We start from the raw sequence: 24179 nt of genomic DNA, 5'->3' as shown, positions 1-24179 counted from the left end.
GTATGAGATGAACTGAAAAATACTGTTTCCTTGTTTTTTACAGTGCAAATATTTGTAATAAAAATAATATAAAGTGAGCAGTGTACACTTTGCATTCTGTGTTGTAATTGAAATCAATATATTTAAAAATGTAGAAAAACATCCCAAAATATTTAATAAATTTCAATTGTATTATATTTAACAATGCAATTAAAACCGCAATTAACCGCGATTAATTTTTTAATCGTGTTTAATTTTTTTAGTTAATCGTGTAAGTTAACTGCTATTAATTGATAGCCCTACTAACTAATAATAAGCATATGTGAATTCTATAAACACGCTCCCGAACAAATGTAGGGGCACATATTCAAAACATTACTATTCTTAGAACAAATGCAATACTCAAAGATAGAAATTTCTATCAGAAACAAAACTTCACACAATATCAATTTTCCTACAGAAATTATGTTTCAAGAAGTTCCAACATTCATTATGTGAGATGCAGGGAATAGCTTTCACAAGTGAATACTAATAATGGTTTTCTCAAATATTCTAATTTGTCCTGGAGTTAACCTGAGCCTTCCTTTGGATTTTATCTTCATATCCTGGAATTTTTAATAACACAGCAGAAGTTACTCCATCCTTCTTCCACTAAGCTATTTTTAAAAATATACTTAACAAGGTCAAGTTAAATTCTGGGTTTTTTTGGTTTTTTTTTTTAATGGGACTATAACTGCAAACTTCTGACCTTTTGAAAGGCCCATTTAAATTATTGTTCTGGTTAAAATAAGCTTGTGGTCTTACATTCTGAATTTTATATCTTAAAAGTACTGGAAAACAAAGTAGAACTTCTTTCAGTGGCTGTAGAAAATGAATGGCTATCATAAGTGAATAGATACCATGATAGGAATACAGTTTTTTTATGTGTGAGGTAATTAATATGCAATGGATTTTTGAGGAGCTGTACCCCTTTTGTACTTTTTACATTTTTAATTGTGTACCGTCAAAATGCAAAATATTTGCCTGGATTAGCATCCAGTAACTTCGGTACTAATCTGAACCTCTTCTACTTCTTGGTTTTGGCTGTTTTGGAAATACCATCCATAGTATCACTGTTTTTCCACATTTTTCAGTTTGGCTCAAATCGTGTAATACTGAGAGGCAAGGCCGGATTAATGCAGGGACTTTAAGGGCTGCAGCCCAAGGTCTTGGGCCAAGGGGATCCCTGCAAAAATAAATCCATAATTTATGAGATTCATTGGTTACCAACCCCCCGATTGACTGATTCTGGAGCCTCTGCCATTTGATCTCGATCTCCAGGTCGCTAAAAGTGCAGTGGGGCAGCAGGGCTCAGGCAGGCTGCGTGTATGCCATGCCCCACGCCGCTCCTCTCTGCACACTGTCCCCACCCCCAGCACCATCCCTGCAGCTCCCATTGGCCAGCTCACAGCCAATGGGAGCTGTGGGGGCGGCACTTGCAGGCGCAGGTAGCGCACGGAGACACGCTGTCCCCTTCCCCCCAGGGCTGCACAGAGACATGCCAGCAGCTGGCTGCTTCTGGGAGTAGCGTGGGGATATGGCAGGCAGCCTGCCTGAGCCCTGCTGCACCACTGCCCGAGAGCCACCTGTGGTAAGTGCCTCCTGGCCGGAACCTACACCTCACACCCCCTCCTGCACCCGAACCCTGTGCCCTGGGTCAGAATCACCTGCTCCAAGCTCCCACCCAGAGCCCACACCCATCACCCCCTCCTGCACCCAAACTCCCTCCCAGAAAGAAACTAATATAACAGCTGTTCTGAGGTAAGAAGTAGGCTCTTTTGAATTAACTATATTCTACATGTTTTAAGACTGAAATGTAACCACAGAATGGCTTTGTTACTTAAAAGGCAAGTTTAGTATAGTGTTAATAACCTCGATACCATAACTGTGATAATTTTGTTTTAAATTAGGAAAAAAATTTGTATACAGGGGCCCCACAAAATCTAATAGCCGTGAGCCCACAGGAGAGTTAATCCAGCCCTGCTGAGAGGGGGTCATGTTCGTGTGTGTGACACTGATACAGTTGCACTGAAAAGATCATTGCCTTAGTTTCCCAATATGTGGGCTTTGTGAGGATTTATTAATTAGTCATAGTAAGCTTTAAATATGAGCTGTACACATGCTATTCTAATTGCCTTATTGGTAACTGTCAATGTACTTAACTTTCTCGTCCAGAATCTCCCTTAAATTATACCAAGTAGAAACTAATAATTGTGTCAAATTTTGTTTGGATTTGAAAAAAATCCACCATGCTATTTTACTAGTAGTTTATGCAGTGCCTGAAACCAGTGTTTAATTTTCATTTTAATCTTTGTGTATCTGTGGTATATCTAGTATTTTAAACCACTATATATTTAAATGCTATACTTTAAATTGTTTTGTAGAATTCCTTGTGTGGATATCAAATCCGTATGGAATCCCGAACGGGAGAAGCTACTAGATTATTATACTGTACAACAGGAGTTCTGCTTCGGAAACTTCAGGAGGACAGTCTTCTTTCAAATGTATCTCATGTTATTGTAGATGAGGTTAGCATTCTCTCACTTCTACTTTGCTTTTGCACAATTGTATCTTTCATAGGAATTATTTTTATTTATACCTCCAGACTAATTCACTCTCTACATCCTTTTAATTCAAGGTTCATGAAAGAAGTGTCCAGTCTGATTTCTTGCTAATCATTCTGAAGGAGATCTTGCATAAACGTTCAGATCTGCATTTGATTTTAATGAGTGCTACTGTAGACAGTGAAAAGTTTTCCAGCTATTTCACCCACTGTCCCATTCTAAGGATTTCAGGAAGGAGTTACCCAGTTGAGGTAGGTAAATGTTTCTTTATATCTACCCACACAAATAAGCTCCCGTAATGTGTCATCCAGTTGTATCTGCTACAGCAGCAAGAGAAGGTAGTCTTTCATCTGAATTTAAAACCATTTTAGCCCTTTTTATCTTTAAAAATCCTAAAATAGCTTCAGTGGTCCTACGAACAGAACTCTGTACTTAGATTTACATCATTTTTCCCCTCTGACAATTCAGATCATCCACAGAAATTCTAAAACACCATTTTTATTGTTGTACATATGTTTTTTAAATGAAAATCAAATTTTAAGTTCCTTCTGTTTCTGTGGCCCTGAGGCTTGCCATTTTTCTTTGTGTTCTGTTGCGTTAGGTTCTGATGATGAGGAAAATGTGAGCATTTCAAAATGTCTCTCCTCTTACTGTTTATCTTTCACCTTTATAATTTTTTATCGAATACTTAGTAACTTTGAGATGCCAGGTAACGTTAAAGCAATATATATATGGAGTATTCTATGCAAATTGTTGCACATCAATACTGACTGATATAGCTCTGTTGCTGAATTAAGTGGACCAGTCATCTAGTATTAAATGACCAACTAAATTTCAGTTACTTGTTATTGTCTTCATTTTTATTTGTGGAAAAAAAAGGTAAAATAACTAAAATGCTGCTTACAGGGTTTCTAATATACCACATACAGTACACTAAATGCACAGTCCATCACAATTTATTATCCAGCATTGTTAATGCTGTGATACACAAGGACAAAGCTCTAACACATCCTTTATGCTGCTTTGTTAATTTGGTTTACCGACTTGCTCGGTTTTTTGATACGCTCCTAAAGTAATAGTGTGATTCACTTTCTATTTTCATATAAATAATAAGGAAATAAGTGAAATGGGAAAGATCTCCTTGTGACTTTTTTTTTCCCACCCCACCTCACAGACCTCTGTGCTGCTGTTTGGGTCTGGGGGTGGGTGCAGAAGAGGGTTCCTTACCCTTGTATAGATACTTAACAGCTATATATTACTGTATATTGCTTTGCCCTTTCAAAGGAAGGAGCAGAAAAAGGGAGTGGCACTATATGCTCCTCAACGTATAGTGCCACTCCATTTTTCTGCTGTTGAGGAGTAACATATAGTTTACTGTAGAAGTTTGGATCTTCTTTCTTAGCTAGCGTTGTAGGAAATTCCCTTTTCAGTCCTAAGAGTGTGTGCTTTAGAAAGACAGAAAGGATGTAGGTTTATTTTTTGTATTTACCCCTCTCAAAATAATTCTGTAGGTTTTCCACGTGGAAAATATTATTGAGGAAATTGGTTATGTTCTGGAGAAGGACTCTGAATATTGTCAGAAGTTCATGGAGGAGGAGGAAGAAATAACAATAAATGTTACTAGCAAAGGAGGAGGAATCACAAAGCATCAGGTAAAACAAGTATTTTCTGTTTGGACAGTCTTCTTTAAGAACATAAGAATGGCCATGCTGAGTCAGACCAACGGTCCATCAAGCCCAGTATCCTATCTTCCAACAGTGGCCAGTGCCAGATGCTTAAGGGGGCATGAACGGAACAGAGGAACTTATCAAGTGTCCAGACCCAGCTTTTGGCACTTGGAAGTTTAGGGACATCCAGAGCACAAGGTTGTGTCCCTGCCAATCTTGGCTAATAGCCATCGATGGATCTATCCTCCATGAACTTATCTAGTTTTTTGTTGAACCCAGTTATGTTTTTGGCCTTCACAACATCCCATGGCAACGAGTTCCACAGGTTGACTGCATAGGGTGAAGAAGTACTTTCTTTTAAACCTGCTGCCTATTAATTCCTTTGGATGATCCCCAGTTCTTGTATTATGTGACTGGGTAAATAATCCTTGCTTAGTCACCTTTCTCCACACCAGTCATGATTTTATAGACCTCTATCATATCCCTCCTCAGTCAACTCTTTTCTAAAATGTATAGTCCCAACCTTTTTAATCTCTCCTTGTACAGAAGCTGTTCCATATCCCTGATGATTTTTATTACCCTTCTCTGCACCTTTTTCTATTCTAATATATCTCTTTTTGAGATGAGGTGTCCAGAACTGTGCACAGTATTCAAGGTTTGGGTATACCATGAATTTGTGGAAGAAGTAGTGTATTTTCTGTGTTTTTTCTTTTTGACAGCTGATCCATTTGCACAATGGTATCAAATCATTATCACAATTAATACAATACTAATTTAGCTATATACAATTATGATATTTCCAATGGTTATGAAACCATATATTCAGCAACTTACTGAGTCATCAACCGTGTGTGTTCTGGGGCTTCATCAACAATTATTTGTGGCTGCCCTGCTGTTACTATATTTTTAATTTTGATTCCCAGTTAAATTGTACCTTCAATATCTTGTGCACGTTCCCAACTCTTGATACATTTAAGGAAAGACTGGGTAAGCTCTTGAATAGACTCAGGAACAATTCTGCTTAGTTATGAAGATAAACTAAGGAGAGGGGACAGAGGAAAAGTGATGTCCCTCTTCCAAGCTGCTTCCTGCCATTTGGGATGCCAAAATAAGACACTGCTTACAGTGGATTATCTAGATGTAAAAAATATTATATCACCTGTTCTGCTCCCCACTCCAAGGTTGGCTCTCCTTAACTGTGACTCGTATGTCTTGCAGGTCTCTGTGGAACTAGTTTCCCTTGATGGGGCTTAGATGCCCTTCTGGGCTTCACTCCTCCCCACTGGCTAGTTGGCTGTATATTGTATGAGAAAGGGAGGCGAATAAGTGGTAGCACTCTCCTGAGCACCACCCAGTCACTGTCCAAAATGAGACACTGCAGTAGGTAGGAAGATCTTCATATATTATGATTGTCCCTCTCCTTTCTGAATGCTTTGATTAACAATGAAATAGTTGACATTGGTGGCACTTAAATTATCATTCGACTTAAGAATTCTCACATTATTGAGATAGGTAGGGGCAGCTCACATTTCCAAACCCTAAGTCAGGGCTTGTCTACACTTAAAAAGCTACAGTGGCTGTGGTGCTATAGTGCTACTACCAACACTGATGGGAGGGGTTCTCTGTTGATGTAGATAATCCATCTCCCCGAGAGGTGGTAGGTAAATTGATGGAAGAATTCTTCTGTCAACCTAGCACTGTTTACACTGGGACTTAAGTTGGCTTAACAACACCGCTCGGAGTGTGGCTTTTTTCACAGTAATTAAACCAATCGGAGTGTAGACCAGAGCTCAGACAAACATGACTGCCTCAGTTTACATTCAGTTCACATTTTAATGGCTTCTCTTGCAGCCATACGGGCTAGAGACTTGCTTGTTACTTTTTAAATTAAAGCACAGGGTCTGGCGCACAGGATAACAGCCTCAAAAACAAAAAGTACCCGCTTGCCAGGCCTTTGAGATGGTCCAGTGTGAGCAGCAGGGATGGACAAGATGTACCTAATGGAACTTTTTTTATTATTATAAAATGGACTATATGATGTCCATTTTGTACATATTTGCCTTACAAGACAAGTTAAAACACTTAAAGGGCATAAATGTCTACGTTCTCCTCTCTTGCCTTCCTCTTGCATAAAGTTAATGTTACCAAATTCTTTCCCTTTTAGGAATATGTCCCACTCCAGTCTGGATCAGGTGTTGATTTGGATCCTTACTATCAGACGTATAGCAATCGTACACAGCAAGCAATCTTCTACATGAATCCTTACAAGATCAACCTTGACCTTATCTTGGAATTGCTTGCCTTCTTAGGTACTTGATCACTTCCTAAAATGTTTGTGGATTTTTAAAAATTCTTTCAATGATAACTTTCCTCAGATTTTGGGACTCCGCTTTCATGGATTTCTTATTGTTTACTAATGATGCTTGGTACTAGAAGGATATTTGATTTCATTCCTATTCATGATGCTTCCCAGAAAGGGCCCAGCTCAGGAATCCTAGAATAGTATCTCCTATTTCAAAGAGGGAAAGGTCGAATAGGATTATTTTTTTTTGCTTTTTAACCAGGTTTCTATATTATATCCCCACAGATAAAAGTCCACAGTTCAGAAACACAGATGGTGCTGTATTGATCTTTTTACCAGGGCTTGCTCACATCCAGCAGTTATATGATCTCATTTCATCTGACCGAAGGTTTACACGGGACAGGTAATGAAACCATTCTCATTTGAGAAATGTGTAGTGTTCTCATCTTAGTTTTTAAGACTGGCTTTTTTTTTTTTTTTTACAGGAAAAGAGAATTGTAGTTAGTTGTAATTGTAGTCCATAACTTACTTTTTTGCTCACAATACATTTTCTCAATCCATCTCCATTTTTTTTTTCTATTTCTCTTTCAAATCTGAGCATAAGTGGTAAATATTTAGATCCTTCTGCAATCAAAAGTTCCTTATTTTTCCTCCAAATGAACTTATTTGCTTTAACAGTGAAGAGCTTCTGAATATTTTAATTCTGAAATAAAAACTGACACTTTCTTCCTTTTTGCTAGAGCTGTCAAAATACTGTCACTATAGTTTAGAGTCAATATAAAATTGCATAACAATGGTAGAAACTCTTTTTTCGCCCATCTCCACGAAACTGGAGAATGACCATATCAAGTATCATCATTCATACGTTTTTCCTTTCATATTTTACTGGCATTTATTTTTAGTATTATGTAAATAGTAATACAAAGTCTTACTATTATTTATGTATATTCTCTTTCCTTCCTTCAACCCACCAGCATTACCTCAGGCTTATTTAAACATTTGTTGAAAGTTGTAACTTAATTGTTGAAATAATGTCTCCTTCTTTCAGATATAGGTTAATAGCTCTGCATTCTATTCTTTCAACTCAAGATCAAGCAGCTGCATTTACATTGCCCCCTTCTGGAGTTAGAAAGGTATGGTATGTTTAAACATGTAAAAGTCACTATTGTAATATAAATCATCTTCTTGCTCCCTCTACTTTATGTACTCTTTGTAAGTTTTTTTTATTAGAGAATTCGTATACACAGTTTATAAAACTGTGAGTTGTCTGAAATTCTCTTGCTGAAAGCAGAGCATTGTACTCTATTAACAAGATGTTCAGGGCCAGATACGAGTTAACTTCAAAAGATTGTCAAGTCATCATACTAAATCTTTTATATACAACAGAAAAACATTTAGTTTTTAGTAATTTTTGTTTTACTGTAACTTTCTGTTGTATAAAAAATGGATCCCTGTCACTTCCTAAAAAAAATCTTTTTTAGGAATCTTTTCTCGAAGTATTTTGTACACCTTTATACACACAAGCTTGTGAAAGACTATTTGACTTAATGACAAATTGTTCAGTGGAAAGTCAAGCAACCTTTGCAAGTGCAAGCAGCAGTTTAAACCAATTATACAATGAAAAACTAGTACAAAAACATGTAAAGATCCCCTTTATCTCTTTAGTCCTCCCAGACATTTCTGTAGGGATCACTTTTTATCAAGTTCTCTCCAAATCTGAGTTTAAAGGAATTAAACTTATAGAAGGACTATTTCCTTAATTCATTTATCTGAAGGTATGGCTATTTCATTTGCAGATTGTTTTGGCAACCAATATAGCTGAGACGGGTATTACGATACCAGATGTTGTCTTTGTAATTGACACTGGGAGAACAAAAGAAAACAGGTAAGGGTTGATCTTCCTAAGTCTTTGTGTTGTGTACATTTTTGGAAATAGATTCCATAGGGGTTTTCCACTAGGTTTGTACCTCTTCAGATCTAGGTTTAAATTCAGGCTTTGATCAAAAAAGTAAGTTGAGTGGTCTGATGATAACGGCCTTATGTCCAAATCACAAAACCATCCTACAGCTTCTGCCAGAGCTCACACTTATCCCCCCACCTCATACCGCTCAATCTTTTTTTCTGGAGATGGAAACGAAGCAAAGTTCCCCTGCTGAGAGGCAGGGAAATCAGTGAATCACTGGAGCTTGCATTATGTCTTTGGCCCCCTCATTTACCTAAGACAGTTTCAACCAGTTCCTTAAGAATTCTTCATTCCACCAAGACAGGGAGGTGACACCCACCTATGTATCTTAGTTTGTCCTAAGAGCAAACTTAGTCCCTTTTTCACCCCCACTTGGTAACAATGTATCAAATAGGGGAAACTGAGGCACACATAGGATTCATAAAAATATTACAAAAATTCCCACTTTGTCACAGTTATGAACAGGGAGAGGAATTATTTAGAGATGATGGAATGCACAACCAGAAGTAATGGGATGAAATTTTAGGTAGATCACCTTTTCCATAACTTCCTGACACTGAGATGTTGGCTTTGGTCTACCTCAAATGTACAAAGTACTAGAAAAAGTGTGGTTAAACAATTCAGCATTGGCAGGAAGATGGACTAGATGAACTAATACAATAGGTCTCTTTCACCTCTATCATCTACATTTGATTAATGACCTAATCAATCATGTGTAAGGCTTACAAAATAAGGCTTTCAAAACTAAGTTTTATAACTTTTTACAATGAGTGATTTTATTTTTAAAAATCAATTTTAAATTGAGAATTTGAATCTGACAGTAGTCCTTATCTACACATTCTGTGCAAATGCTTTTTCAGGTACCATGAAAGCAGCCAAATGAGTTCTTTGGAAGAGACCTTTGTCAGTAAAGCAAGTGCTTTGCAGCGTCAAGGGAGAGCTGGACGTGTCAGGGATGGATTCTGCTTCCGAATGTACACAAGAGACAGGTATGTTAACTTTAATGAGCAAGATTTTGTAAGTCAGGCAACTGTTACAGTATTAATTGCAAAAGCCTGTGTTAAAATGCAGTGTAGTGGTTACAAATTAAACTGAAGTGAGGAAATACAAAAGTTCAGGTTCTCATAAAAGTGTGTACTTGATGTGTGTAATATAGATGACTTTGTGCTGTGTAATCCTTAACTTTTGCAGTTCCTGGCCTTTTTCTCAAATTGAATTTATAGCCTTAATGTTTCTTTAACAGAGGTGACTCAAATTTTTCATTTCCTGTTTAAAAAAAAAAAAAATTGTGGGGGGGAAAGAATCATAACTGAAGCATTATTAAATTGTAAAATTCTGTTTTAAACATCACCATAAATTTGCCCCAGTGTCCAATATAAACAAATCCTAGCTCTGGAATCTTGAGGTTTAACTCCTTATCTTCCAAATCCATAGATTTAAAGTGGGCTATCTATGGATGCGGGGCAGGGGAACTACCTATGACGTTATACTGCTCCACAGTATGGAGAGCAACAACGTAACTAAAAACCTAGAACTCCTTTTTTTTATTACATCTGATTGAAAATGATTTGGCCCTTAACTATGTTTCAGTTTAAAAAAAAAAATAACCTTTATTTTGAGGGTTTAGCCACATGTAAAGTTTGAAGTTCCACTTATTTGAATTAACCATGAGCAAAAACAAATTAGAAATTATTTCAAAATAGTGTCCCATTGTCCATCACTATCCTTCACCTTCACCCTACCCTCCCGTGACGTGTGCACATGCTTAGCTCACAAAGGGGAAATATAGTCTTCTCACTCTTTACTTTAAAACCCATGCATCTACCCCCAGAATGAATGTCTATCTGAAAAACAAGCAAATGAAAACAGGGGATTGTAATTTAAGATGACTTGAAACCTTAAGTCAAGGCTTGTTACACTGAAATTTGTAATACTGTGTGTCTTTATTATTGTGGTGTTGCAGGTTTGAAAGTTTCATGGAATATTCCGTTCCAGAAATACTGCGTGTGCCTTTAGAAGAGTTATGCCTTCATATTATGGTATAGTCTTGTTTCTTGAATTTCTCTTACCTTTGTTCCTTTAGAATCAGCCAGAAAGGTGTGTGTCCTGCTCTAGTGCTACTATTTGGGTTGCTTGAGTCTGTGGAGATGTCTGTTTCCTCTGTTAGTGGAAAATCCACTATATATATTCACTTTAAAAAATACAGAGCATGTTGCTGAGGGGAGGGCGAGGGTGTACACTCATCTATTAGTATATAATACCATCTAATCTGCAGAATGGAATTGTTGTTCGCATTTCTTCCAAACGTCAATCTGAAGGAAATGTTTTATGAAGAAAAATCCCTGTTAAAAGGCCAAATCCCAGTCCCTGTCCATATTACCAAGTATATGGACTGTGCATAAGGGAACTAAGCAGAGGGATGGAATCCTTCTTTCCCAACCAAGGAAAGTGGGGTGCAAGGCATGTGCATACCTTCTACATATAAATTTGGGCTAATAGATTCATGAAGTTCCAGACTACCGGCCATGCCAATGCATCACCACTACTGTAGCGCTGCAATAAAAGGCCAGATTGAAGCTGTGCATGATGGGTGCATAATCCCTTGTTCACTTTCTCTGCACTCTGGCCCTCCCTCTACAGTGGAGTCATCCTAATGTCACTGTGTTGGCCTGCTGCAGTCGTGCATCAGGGAAGACTTGGCACATATGAGGAAGATGAATGAGTGGGGTGGGGGAAGAGGAGGATGATTGATCTCAGAATGACTGAATAGGCAACATATCGTTTTTAAAATATCTGTTTTTGTTGTTATCTTTTGGTTAATATTTTCTAGATAGTTTAAATTGAATTGTCTATCCATTTAATCCACAGAAATGCAATCTTGGTTCTCCTGAGGATTTCCTCTCCAGAGCATTAGACCCTCCACAGCCCCAAGTAATCAGCAATGCAATGAACCTGCTACGGAAAATTGGGGCTTGTGAATTAAGTGAGCCCAAACTGACTCCATTGGGCCAGCACCTTGCAGCATTACCTGTCAACGTAAAAATTGGCAAAATGCTTATATTTGGTGCTATATTTGGTTGCTTAGATCCTGTGGTAAGTTGACAGGTATTGCAGTTTTCATCTAGATGGTTATGATAAAAACAATGCTAAAAACCTTGAGAGTGAATTTTTATGGGTGAATTTCTGTGAAATTTTCTTTCTTACAAAAACTCTTGGAATAAAATATAGGAAATAGGGACACAACACATTGAAAAAAATATATATCACTTAGATGCAATTTTTGGTTAGTGCTCTTGTTTCTATGCTTATTTTTAAGAAAGCTGACTGGTATTTTTATTTATCAATACTCTCCCTCACCTCCTGTCCCCATGCACACAAAAGAAAGTGGCCAGACTCAGTGCTCTAGTCACTCTTCCAATTCTATCTATTAGTGAGCCTATGAAGTGCAGTGTTAACATAAACTATCTTCTTCACGATTTTAAAGGGACAATGACAACTGAAGTTGCATCTGTCTGAAACTTTGACCTACTGTTGTTACAAGCAGTACTTAAGATAGTTAGTTATTTTTCAGTTTGTTTTACTTTGAACATTTGGCAGCACTTGTGCGTACTCCATTTTCAGTCTCTCCTGTTTGTTTTGTTTCACAGAGCAACAGGGGAGAGAAAATACTTTCAAAATCTTAAACACCTTATGATTTTTGTTGCATTCAGGTGCTAATGTGGGACATGAAACTACTTTTTAATTCATTTTTTTAAATTGACAGACTTCAGATTAGTGTCCTCTTTAAATTATTTAAAAACAAACAGTTCAAGGTAGTGTCAATCTGCAGCACACATTCTTCCCTTCTAAAGCAAACTCATTTCACCCATTTTCACCATATCCAACTAGTGCTGGAAACTGCCCCCGCCCCCCCCAGCAAATATAGCAATAGCTGAAATGCAATTTAGATCCTTTGCACCATATACAACTTAATCTATTCCCCTGTGTAAAACAGAATCCCACTAGTTGCCAAAAAAATAGCAAAAACCAACAAATGGTTGTGTATAGGTTTTGTGTTTAGGGAAACTTTTATATAAATGAAATACTCAGGATGCAACTATTCAATATTTATTTCACTATAAGAGCCTGGAGTTCCCATCAAAGACCTAGGAGTGAATCTAGCTAATTTTGCAATCCATTTATCAAAATGCCTCTCTTCACTACTAAAATAGTACTTCAGTAATTTTCAAGTATCATCATTCTGATATCACTGTACTTGATATAGAAACAGTGTGAGAGGAACATCACTATTACAAAATTCTACTAAATCAAGGAACTACCATGAAGTGCAGATCTGAGACAAAGATTTGCACTTTATTCTACTATTACACCTGATCAGGTCTTGTTACATGACTCAGCTCAGCCTTAAAATTATCATTATACAATAGACTGTCTTTACACTTTTCACATAATCCTAGTTGACTGTACATAGTAAGAGGAAGTGTGATCCCTTGGTTAAAAAAGGGAATTAGGAGTTCAGATTCTATGGTTCTAGTCCCATTTGTACCACTGAGTTGGTTTGATCTGGGGCAGGTCACTTATTTTCTGTGTCCTTCATTTTACCTATCTATGAAAAGGTATAAAAATACTTACCTGCCACACACACAAGTGTTGAGATTTGATAAACTAATGGCAGGAAAGTACTTTTTAAAATATTTCAAGGTGCTATGTAAGTACAATGTCTTCAGTGAATCTGACACTGTAACATACTATATAAAATGCAATCACTCTATCCTTGTGACTTAGTGTGAAGCAAGACAAGGAATATGATAAGTCTTGTTGAAACAGGAAATCTAGATTGATTTTTAGTGTGGTAAAAGCCTGAAGCCTAATAATAATTTAAATTTTATTTATATGATGTTTATACTTTAACTTCTTAATATGTTGCTATTGATTACAGGCAACTTTAGCTGCTGTAATGACAGAAAAATCCCCTTTTACTACACCAATTGGTAGAAAAGATGAAGCAGATCTTGCAAAATCTTCCCTGGCACTGGCAAACTCAGATCATCTGACAATTTACAGTGCATATCTAGGGTAAATAATCTTTTCTAAAATATTAAAACTTAAAGCAAATAGAACCTTTTGATTGACTGTCAGTAATGTTGTATCCTTTAAATATTGCTATTAAATACATGATCCTAAATGGTTTTGTAAATTTCCTTTTATAATAGCAGAAATGTGTGGTAAGTACTATGCTACTTGAGCATTAATAAATGGCCTAGCTGGTTAGTCACTTGGCCTTCTAACACCACTTATGGCAAGCAATGCAGAAGCATACTGCTTGTGGTGTCCTGATGCTTCCGGTATTTCTGTAGCTGTTTTGTAGTGAGCTACACTTTAAAACAAACGCCCAAAAAAACCCCAACAACTACCCATTAAAGTTACATTCTTCATGACTTTCAGCCAGGAACATTGCTATTCTGTCTGCAACTGTCCGAACATACAATCATCTGCCAGTTTATAGAAGAAACACCGTTGTTTATTCATGGGCATGTAATTTTACATGCTGTGAAATGCTTGTCCTCTCCTGATATCTGGTGGACATACATTGTTGATCCGGATGATACCAGTTAGTGTTTTATTATTAAGTCATTGGAGGATCCTTTGTAAGAGCCATTATCACTTATTTTATGTATTTGAATTTGGATTCCTCCTCTCTTTGTGATAGCCATCAGTGTTACTTTTGTAATTGTAGTAAACCAAGATTTTTTGTCTAGGTGGAAAAAGGCTCGTCAAGAAGGAGGGTATCGCACTGAAATGGCTTACTGCAGAAGGAATTTTCTTAACAGAACCTCGCTGTTAACTCTGGAGGTATATCAAGATACAAGCCATGTGATTCTGCCCAGGAAGGATGACTGTTAATTTCCCTCAGAAAATTCAGCATATAACTTTAAAGCAGTGATATACAGTACTCATGTTAGTATACAGACAAGATAACAAATATGGGCAAATAGAATTTTGAGAGTGGGTGGATAGCTTAGATTCTTATTGAGACTGGCTAAATCTGTCCTTTACACTTTTTGAGGTGCAAGCCCCATTGATATATATCTTTTGCATAGAGTTGCTCTGACGAAGTTCATACTACAGCACCTTACACAAAATAAAACTTGTAAGGTAAAATATTACTTAAGAAGGGTAAATAAAATAACACATGGTTAGACTGTATCATTCCTTATATTTACTAAGTACTTGTATTTCACTGTCAAGCTTGGAAGATGATAGGTATTAGAATAGATTACCAAGAGAGGTTGTGGAATCCCTATCATTGGTGGTTTTTAAAAACTGGTTAGACCAACACCTGTCTGGGATAGTCTAGGTATATATGGTCCTGCTTCAGCATGCGGGGCTGGACTAGATGACTTCTCAAGGTCCGTTCCAGCCCTGAATTTCTATGATTCTGTGATGCCAAATCCTGACTTTTCTAAATGCATTTTTGCCTCCAAAATTAAGGCTCCAATAGTCCTTTCCAGGACTGATCCTCAGGAAATAGGAGAAGAGTGCGTAACATAAAGGTGTGCATTTTTTGCTGTCAATTTGTCTTCTAAATAGCTGGGAGAACAGAGACATACTTGCATCACTTTCAGCCCCACATTCTCAGTGTCTGAATCTTAAAATCCTGATTTTGTTTCGGTTACTCATCTAAGCAGCCAGGATTCCAAGGCCTCGGCAGATATGACTAATTTTTTCTAGATAAGTCTCCGAGTCTCTTCACTGTTAGTTGGGAATATTGGGGAGGAGTCTGAGTGTGCTGGTGGCTTGATAGTGTCCCTTTTTATAATCAGTATTTTACTCTTAAGTTATTAATGTACCTGTTTTGATCAAAACTAATTTCAGGATGTGAAACAAGAACTGATAAAGGTGGTCAGGGCAGCAGGATTTGCAGCACCTGCAACTCATCATAGGTGGGAAGGAAATGGAACCACACAATCCCTTTCTCTTCAGGAAATAGCCCTTCTTAAAGCAGTGCTGACTGCTGGGCTATATGACAACTTGGGGAAGATAATGTATACGAAATCTGTAGATATCACAGAGAAATTGGCATGCATGGTGGAAACTGCTCAAGGTAAAGCACAAGTGCATCCCTCCTCTGTAAACAGAGATTTGCAGACATATGGATGGCTGCTCTACCAAGAGAAGGTAAGGATCTTGTATTTATATCTTATTAATTAGAGGCAATTATGTGACAATCTTGAAAGCAGTTGCACATTGGTGTAAACGCCATTAGACCAGGACTTATCAATTTGCAAACACCTTACATGCCTGTAGTGCTATATAAATGGAACATAATGTGAAATATACTTGGATCTCCAGTTCATCTTAAGAGCCATCAATGCCTTGTCCCTGAAATCCGTGTGCTTTAAAAAAAAAGCACCAGGTCCTAAATAAGGCACACACAAATGTGGCTAGAAATGTAGGCCAATAAATCTAATATTGACTAAACTGACAAGCTTACAAATGAAAATACCCTACTCTTTATCAGTCAACTTTTCACAAAGCGTTAATGTATTGTGTATAGTACTGTTTATTTTAAAAAAAAAAATTGATCACTTTTCTGTTTGGTGACATAGTTAGAAGTGTCAAAAATATGTAGTCAAAGTAACACAGTCGTACTTTGACCTGTACTATGCTATCTATCCCTACTCACCTCTAAGTCCTTAAAACATGCTTCAGCAGGGCCTTTTTAAACCCTTGCATGCCCTCTCTCGGTCCTGAAGAAATACTAACTAACTAGCTTAAGTTTAAACATATTCACAAAAATTGTGAAATCCAAGACATGCTGAACTTCACAACTGAGCTGCATTTTGTCGCTCACCTTTTCCCGCCTACTTCCACACGCTTATCTGTGTGGTGTCTCTTTGGTGAAGATGTATGTTTCATCTCAGTGTAAAAAAATTATACAGCAATTCTTTTCAAGTGTTTGTTGTCGTACCAATGGACATTTTATTGTAAGGCAGTATTAAGCTAACTATTGATATTTAATGCAGTACGTACACACAGCTCTTTCCAAATAGAGCAGACAACATTCCCTGCCCCAGGAGCTTGCAGTATAAAGCAAGATGTAGGACAACAACTAAAATTAGAAAGGGAATTGACAGACTGCTGAGAACAAGTTAGGAATAGTTACTGAAAGTAATAGATTTCAAGAAAAGGGGGAAAAATACTTTAAGAAATGTAAGATTTGCCAAGCCTAAAAGCACAGGTGAAGAGAAGAGACAAAAGGAGCAAATCTCAGGGAGGGGGGTTGGCCCAGGCATGTCAGTGGGAATGGGATTATCAAGGAAAGAAACCTTGTTCAGTACATGTTGTTTGATAAATTTTATACAAACAAAATACTGTTGATCAGTGTTAATACATTTCAGACCTATTAATGTATGTATAGTCCCCTCAGTTGCTCAGAGAGTAAAACCATCTATATTATGACTGCTTTTATAAAAACATTCTAAAAGAAACTTTATTTTTGATGTGTATATTTTGAGACTTTCGGTATAAAACCCCTTGTTGCATTAAATCTAATAGGGGTTTTTTGCATTGAAAACGTTCACTGGATCAGGAAACAATTTCTGGCAAGCAATATTGATCCTGGCTTGCCTGAAAAAAACAGTAGTGCCGTGCATATAGACTGCATGCATCTCTAAGTATATATGGATTAAACTAATTTTCTGACTGTACCCGCTTAAATTTTCAAATTCCAATAAATGTTATTTCCCTTTCAACACTGCACATTCAGCTGTATATTCATAGCCTTTGTACAGTCTGCTGTAGGCTACCATTATTTTTTTGTTTATAATCTTAACTACATAATTGTAGTCTTCCTATTCGTCCAGTGCTCTTTAAATTTCACCTCTGAAGGATCACGAAAGGAAAATTTCTCCCAGTGGCATAAGCCTTTTTCCCTTCCTTAAAGACTAACAGATACCACACAAAGTATAGGGCAAATAATTGTGCATAGCCTACATTCTTTCACTGTTTACTAACATAAGTAGCATATGTAATGATGTCTCAGAGGGGAAAAAATTGACAACTTGCTTCATGAAAGTAGCATTCCAGTTTGATGTTGTAGTTTTTAAATGCTTTTGTTCGTTTGTGTTTATATGCAGATAAGATATGCCAAGGTGTACTTGAGAGAGACTACTTTAATTTCCCCCTTTCCAGTTTTACTTTTTGGTGGAGACATAGAAGTTCAGCACCGTGAACGCCTCCTGTCTGTTGATGGCTGGATCCATTTTCAGGTACATGTATGTTCTGGTTATTTCTTGTGCCTTTAAATGGCTGTGCATTTTGTACCTGAAACATATTGTTGAAGTGTGAGTTTAAGATAGTTAAGCAAAATAATGGGAATTTTGTTACATATGTAATAAGGTCATTTGCTTCCAAAAAATAGCAAAAGTAATTTAATAGTAATTGCATGCTATTTTTAAAAAAGAATGTTTGCCTTTGTTCATGAAGAAAGATTGAGGTATTATGAGAATAGATACTATTGGAAACACGCACATTTACCTGATTTGGGGGAAGAGGAAATACTTGCTTTCAGTAAGTGTCATAACTGAAAATGTATTAAATTGGAACATTTTGAAGCCATAGGTCCCAGTCCTGTAAATGTGTAGGCACCTGCTTAACTTTAAACCCTTGAGTAATCTCATTGATCTACATCTCAGATGAGATTAGTCTTGCAAGTGAAAGCTGTGAGAAACATCTAAGATTTAAAATAAACACTCTTGTGCTCTCTTTCGAAACAGAAGACATTCTACACACATTTTCTGAATGCATTTAATCTGAGGCTGAAAGTGAAAACTGGCCACCTGAAGAAATATGAGAGTTGCGCACCTGCTGTCAAGCTGGTTACATTTTTTTCTTCTAGCTCTGTTCATTTGCACCTCATGCTACACCCTAGGAAGAGTGCATGTTGCTAATTTTATGTAAGCATTCCCTGAAACTCAGAATGAGATACAAATGTTGTGACAAGGAAACACCAGTTAGTGACTGCATGCACTTGTTATTCAACACACACTCAATTTTTAAGATCGGCCTTTCTTTGAGGGAAGGACAGGTAACACAGCCAGAAAGCTGTGTGACTGAAATGAGAGAGAATCATATGTTCTTATTAACCAATTCAATTTGAGATCCACATTTTTCCTGGGCAATTCTACATAAGTTTTTTTTAAAGCCTGCAGGCAGGTGATAGTTTGAGTACAGGGGGTATCAGATATCTACCATGTCTGTTATGTCTATAATTTTTTTTCCTCACTCCCCCTGCCCACTCTGTATATTTATAAGGTTGGTCTGTAATGTACAGGCAGTGATATTAAATCCCTGGTCAGCACTTTGAGTTACTTTAGGCCTTGCTCCTAATGAAGTGAGTGGGACTGCTCATGTGCTTAACTTAAATACATGCTTAGTCCCACTGACCTCATTAGGAATACACAAAAATTAAGCACGTGCATAATTGTTTGCAGGATTGGGTCCTTAGCCTCTTGTGTGATGGCTAAGCTTTAATCTTGGGTTTCCTCAATAAGAAACTGCTTTGAGAAAAATGCAAATATATTAATCTTCTCTTATCTTCTTTGTACAGGCCCCTGTGAAGATTGCAGTAATTTTCAAACAACTGAGGGTTCTCATTGAGTCTGTTTTAAAGAAAAAACTTGAAAATCCTAAAATGTCACTTGAAGGTAATGGTATTGCTATACTATCAACATAAAAAAGTGAGATAAATATACATTGTGTGTAGTTCTTTAAACAAATATACTAATACACTTCATCCTTGCTCAAGAGACCACATTGTAGCCATGGTGTGCCTAATTCAACTCTCATAAGAAATAGAAACCCAAAAGGTCATTACTGAACCTAGGTCTCCTTCACGGCATCACCCCAAAAATATGGGGCTATATGTAATTGTCTCTTTAAAGATGTATCTGACATAGACTGACTCTCTACAATGATAATGTTAATGGTAGCAGTAATAGAGGTTAGTTTCCATTTGTCAGGGTGTTCTCATGGGCATGGATGAATTCTAACATACAGCTGTGGCCCAGCTATGGGGGTAGAGAGTAAGACAATGTGCAATGGACTGATAAACTTATAGGTAAATAGTGTGGGAGGGACTACATGACAACCCCAGAATAATAAGGGATAAGTGGGCATAATCCATGCGTCTAAAGCTTCAGAGAAATGTCAAGAAATTTAAAATCCCAACTGGAGTGAAATGTATCTGTGAAAGTCTTGGTCTCTTCTCTTTCTCCAGCTCTCTCAGGGAATGCACTGTTGCCTCACTATTGAGTCTGACACAGCCTAGCTAATTAAAGCTTTCCGTGTTAAATTGCTGAGAGTTACATACCCATCTCTCTCCTTTTGTTAAATTTAGGGTTTTTCCCACTAACTTCTGTTTTTTTCTCCCTAGATGACAAGATTTTACACATCATCAAAGAACTGATAAAAACAGAGAATGCCAGCTGAAACTGGAGCTCAGTAACAAGCTATTAAAGCTTCAATAGTGGCAGGAAAACAATTATGCTTAAAAAAGACTTCAGCTAAAGTATTTCAATGTTTAAAATGTGGTTGATACCAGCCATAACTTGGGAATGCTGCATGAACTTGACATAGAAGTAATTTTGTAGGTCATTTTTAATTATGATCATAAATGTATTATGTTTACAATAAATTTTGGTGCCATTTGTTTGAATGTATAAACTATGGTAGTAATTCAGACCTTTTCAACATAAAAGTGAACATGACTAAATCAAATTTGCTTTGTTTCAGTTTAAGGTATTTATTAGTAATGTACGAGAAATTCATGATCAGGTTCTGAATCTGTATGGAATAGCTTTCAACTGCTATACAAAATAGCTTGTCCTGTTTAGATATGTAAAAACTGAAAACAAAACAGATTTTTGTGCATTTGCCAAAACATTACTTCACTGCTTTGTACCTTAAGCTGTAGACTTTTATTCCATAGCAGATTTAAGCATTACATTTTAAGAACATTGTCATTTTTCTATATGATTCACTCTGATGAGATGAAAACCTGGGAACACAAACTGCAGATCAGCAGTCTTCAGCTTGGGAATTTCATTGGGATTTCAAAATCCCTTCTCCTATTAACCTAACTAACACTGTTGGGCCTGAATACAGTATTTACAGACTGAAGACTAATGCTGAAGTTTTCTTCATTTAATAAATAATTATTCCTATTTCCAGGGGGGTTAATAGTATTTTTTTCCACCTGAGAAAGACAGGGCAAGGAGGAAAACCCAACGTGCTCTTGAACGATCACACTATACAAAATAGACCAGAATATGTTGAACCATCTAACAGACATTCATTGGCAGTAACAGTACAAATTTGCAAAGCCATGCTATAAGAAAAAAATGCAGCAGTTAAAGACCACTAAAAGAGGCAAGATGATCAGCCAAGTGTGACTTAGTAAGAATTCTATAAAAGTAGCCAAATTCTCCACCCAACTACACTTCCCTAGGTTGTGAAAAGGTTACTGGTGTTCTGAGCTTCTAGGGAAGTTGGCCAGTGCTTTTTTTTTTTCTTTCACCACTATAAAGTGTACTGAGTTGCCTTTTATAAAAAGCAATGGCTTATTCAATGTCCTACAATGAAAATATCACTTCTAACCCTTTAATTTGGAGCCAGAATCATTTTTTTGTTTTCATGGTGTATTCATGCTTTTAGCGTCAGAGGGGTTTTTCAAACCTATATGCAGATCACTTTTTGTGCATGACACCACCTTTAAATAAAAATATTAAATGTGCAATCCTACTGATCAAAGTTCAAGATGATAAACCATTCAGCTTAATAGTTCCTATTGATTGCTTTGGTAGGTCTTACCTTTTACATCTTTTTCCTGTTGACATGCAAATAAGAAATTTATTTCAGTAGTCTGATTACAGAAAAGATGTCTTTTCTCTCACCTGTCTATAATGTGGCATGTTAAATGTAAATCAGTCTTATTTCTGAAGAATAAAAGTTTGCCATTTATATCTGCAAATGTTGGTGGGATTAAAAATTCCACAGCAGTGAGTGGACAAGGTCCTCATCCATTGGTATGTTTGAGAGACAAGGGGGGTGAGGTAATATCTTTCATTGGACCAACTTATGTTGGTGATTGACCAGCTTTAGAGCTTACATAGAGCTTTTCTCCACCTGTATAAGCTCTAAAGTTTGTGTGTGGCAACAGACTTTGATAAAATACATTACCTCATCCATTTTGTTTCTCTGACATCCTGGGAGGAACACTGCACCAACAATACTATATATAAAACGTGTTGTCCTATTTAACCAAAGGTGCCATCTTTGTATTTTTTTTTTTCCAATGGGGGCTACTGAAATTCCTAATAAGAAATCTTACCCATGAAAGCTATTGGAAAATATCTACTAAAGAAGAGGTCAACCGGCTACATGGAAGAGCATAGGTACAGAAACTACAAATGATTATAGCCACCTTCAGCTTCTATAATGCACTTTTCAGAGTAACAGCCGTGTTAGTCTGTATTCACAAAAAGAAAAGGAATACTTGTGGCACCTTAGAGACAAACCAGTTTATTTGAACATAAGCTTTCACAAGCTACAGCTCATGTCACTCCATTCTGATCCTTGCTCCTTGTGTAAAGAAACAGCCTTTGTGTGATCTTTTGATAAACATTCTAGTTCAGCCCTTCGGCAGCAACTTTGATCTAGGTAAAGCATTTAGCAGACATAAACTACCTATAACAGATTGTGATCTCAAAGAGAAGTCTCTGTGCAGCTCTTTGGAGAATGTATTTTATTGTAAAGGTAGTGCTGTGCTTTGTTCTCCAGGAGAATCGCCTGGCCTCATGGCTCAACGTGGAGGGCCGGCCTACCTCCTCCTGCTCCTCTCCTCCCTGCTTCTGCGCTCATTCGTTGGAGTTATTCATTCACTCCCTGGGGAGCCCTCCTTATGCGCCTTTCCAGGCCCACAGCAGGCGTGCTCAAATCCCATCATCCGGGTACCATTGATAGAGCAGCTGCTTGGCACACAAGCCTTAGGCGTGGCTCTCGTTTCAATTGGTCCCTAAAGAAAGACGCTGCCGTTTCCCTGCTCTGCCCATGACTCTAATTTGGGAATAACGCGATCCAGCCCATGTCAGTAAAAAGTAACACCGGTGATATGGAAGATTTTTTTCAGAGATTCGTGTGTCCTGGATAGTGCTTCTGTATGGTCTGCAATACGAAGTAACTGAAATATATGAGATCCCCTCGTGCAAATTGGCAACAGGCGAACCTGAAAAACTGCCGGACAGAAAGGTGGAAGGCAGAAGACATTTGCCTTAAATCTCTATATAAAGTAACGCCCTCACATAATTCCACCACTTCCATTCCCCAGTGTTACAGCATTTAAATGGTTTTCTGGCCAATAAAATGTTGAATGAAGTAGCCAGTGGGTTTTAATCAAAAATGCAGAAAATATGAAGAAATGTTATTTCTGATTATTCAAATTATTATAAGTGTAACGAATAATTGATCGCTTTTATATGTATACAAATAGGATCACCTGGAAATCTGGAATAAAGACGCTAATTCAGACAGAGCAAGACTGGTTGGATTCCCAGGTGTTAAATTCCCAGGAGTTTTTGTTTGTTTGTTAAAAGAAAAGGAGGACTTGTGGCACCTTAGGGACTAACCAATTTATTTGAGCATGAGCTTTCCTGAGCTACAGCTCACTGCATCAGTCATTCCCTTCCGAAAGAACCCAGCTGGAAAAGTCCAACAACTTCAGCCGCTGGGGTTCAGCATCCGCCGTGTCTCTTTCCCTGCCCCTCACGCCTGTTTCAGTCACCGCAAGGCGCTGAGGTTTTGCGGAGAGTTCCCGATGATGCTTTCGATTCCTAAAGCGAAACAAACCCCGGGTCTCGTAACAAATCCATCCCTTCCGTGGCTGCCTGCACGCGCCGTACTGCTGGGGCAGGGGGTTAATGACTAGGCTGAACGGGCGTTACTTCAGCCCTGGACAGGAAAAAGCTCCTCACTCTCATCGAACTCATTCGGAATTTAGCGCCGACCTTGACGACTCTTTGTCCAGGCTTGGCTGGAGAGGCCCGATCCTACCATGCCCACGGAAGTCACGGGCAATACTCACTGGCTTCAATGGGCGCAGGCCCCCTGTGGTAAAACCAGCCCCAGCAGCTGTAGCCCTGTGTCCAGCCGGCTGTACAGCGTTTATTACCCAGAAGGGTCACTCCCGTCCTGGCCCCGTCGTCAGTGCCACGGCGTGGCCAACTCACTGCCCAGGGGGTTTAGGCGCTTCAATACCGGAGGGGTGAGACGTGTCCCCCCCCGCATAGGCTGCACGCTAACCGCGGCGGGCTCATTCCCAGCACCCAGAGGCGCTGCCGGCGATGCTTGGGGCTCGGCGCCGATGCTGCTCCGCCTGGTGCCGGCTACACTCGCGCTGCTGGCGGGGTGGCAGCGCTGCCCCGTTGCCCCAGCGCCTGGCCCCGCCTCGGCTTGCGGGGCGATGGGCCGGAGCGGCGCTGGCGGCCGAGCCCGCCGAGCGGGTCTTTAGCCGGGAAAGCTCCGCGGGTGATGTCAGCAGCAGGGGCTGGGCGGCTGCTAAATAGGCGGGCGCGGCGGCAGCCGCCTCACACGGGCCGGGCAGCGCC

The 24179-nt window shown here is 38.3% G+C and overlaps 1 protein-coding gene across 2 annotated transcripts in view; it reads left to right on the top strand.

Annotated features, from left to right (window-relative positions):
* Window positions 1-20745, top strand: part of DHX29 (DExH-box helicase 29) — a 35565-nt gene extending 14820 nt beyond the window's left edge. For both annotated transcript variants that reach the window (XM_073343934.1, XM_073343936.1), the window contains 16 exons: window positions 2403-2546; window positions 2657-2833; window positions 4094-4234; window positions 6414-6558; window positions 6837-6954; window positions 7600-7684; window positions 8348-8436; window positions 9375-9503; window positions 10478-10553; window positions 11383-11607; window positions 13454-13590; window positions 14274-14367; window positions 15391-15693; window positions 17655-17786; window positions 19127-19223; window positions 19952-20745. In XM_073343934.1, the coding sequence (XP_073200035.1) occupies window positions 2403-2546; window positions 2657-2833; window positions 4094-4234; window positions 6414-6558; window positions 6837-6954; window positions 7600-7684; window positions 8348-8436; window positions 9375-9503; window positions 10478-10553; window positions 11383-11607; window positions 13454-13590; window positions 14274-14367; window positions 15391-15693; window positions 17655-17786; window positions 19127-19223; window positions 19952-20007 (2148 nt within the window). In that variant the 3' untranslated portion in view covers window positions 20008-20745. The remainder of the gene's footprint in view (window positions 1-2402; window positions 2547-2656; window positions 2834-4093; window positions 4235-6413; window positions 6559-6836; window positions 6955-7599; window positions 7685-8347; window positions 8437-9374; window positions 9504-10477; window positions 10554-11382; window positions 11608-13453; window positions 13591-14273; window positions 14368-15390; window positions 15694-17654; window positions 17787-19126; window positions 19224-19951) is intronic.
* Window positions 20746-24179: the final 3434 nt, after the last annotated feature.

The sequence above is a fragment of the Lepidochelys kempii genome, chromosome 5 (genome assembly GCF_965140265.1).
Source record: "Lepidochelys kempii isolate rLepKem1 chromosome 5, rLepKem1.hap2, whole genome shotgun sequence".
Lineage (NCBI taxonomy): Eukaryota > Metazoa > Chordata > Testudines > Cheloniidae > Lepidochelys > Lepidochelys kempii.
Note: the sequence above shows the minus strand (reverse complement) of the source record. Positions and strands in the feature narration are given on the sequence as shown.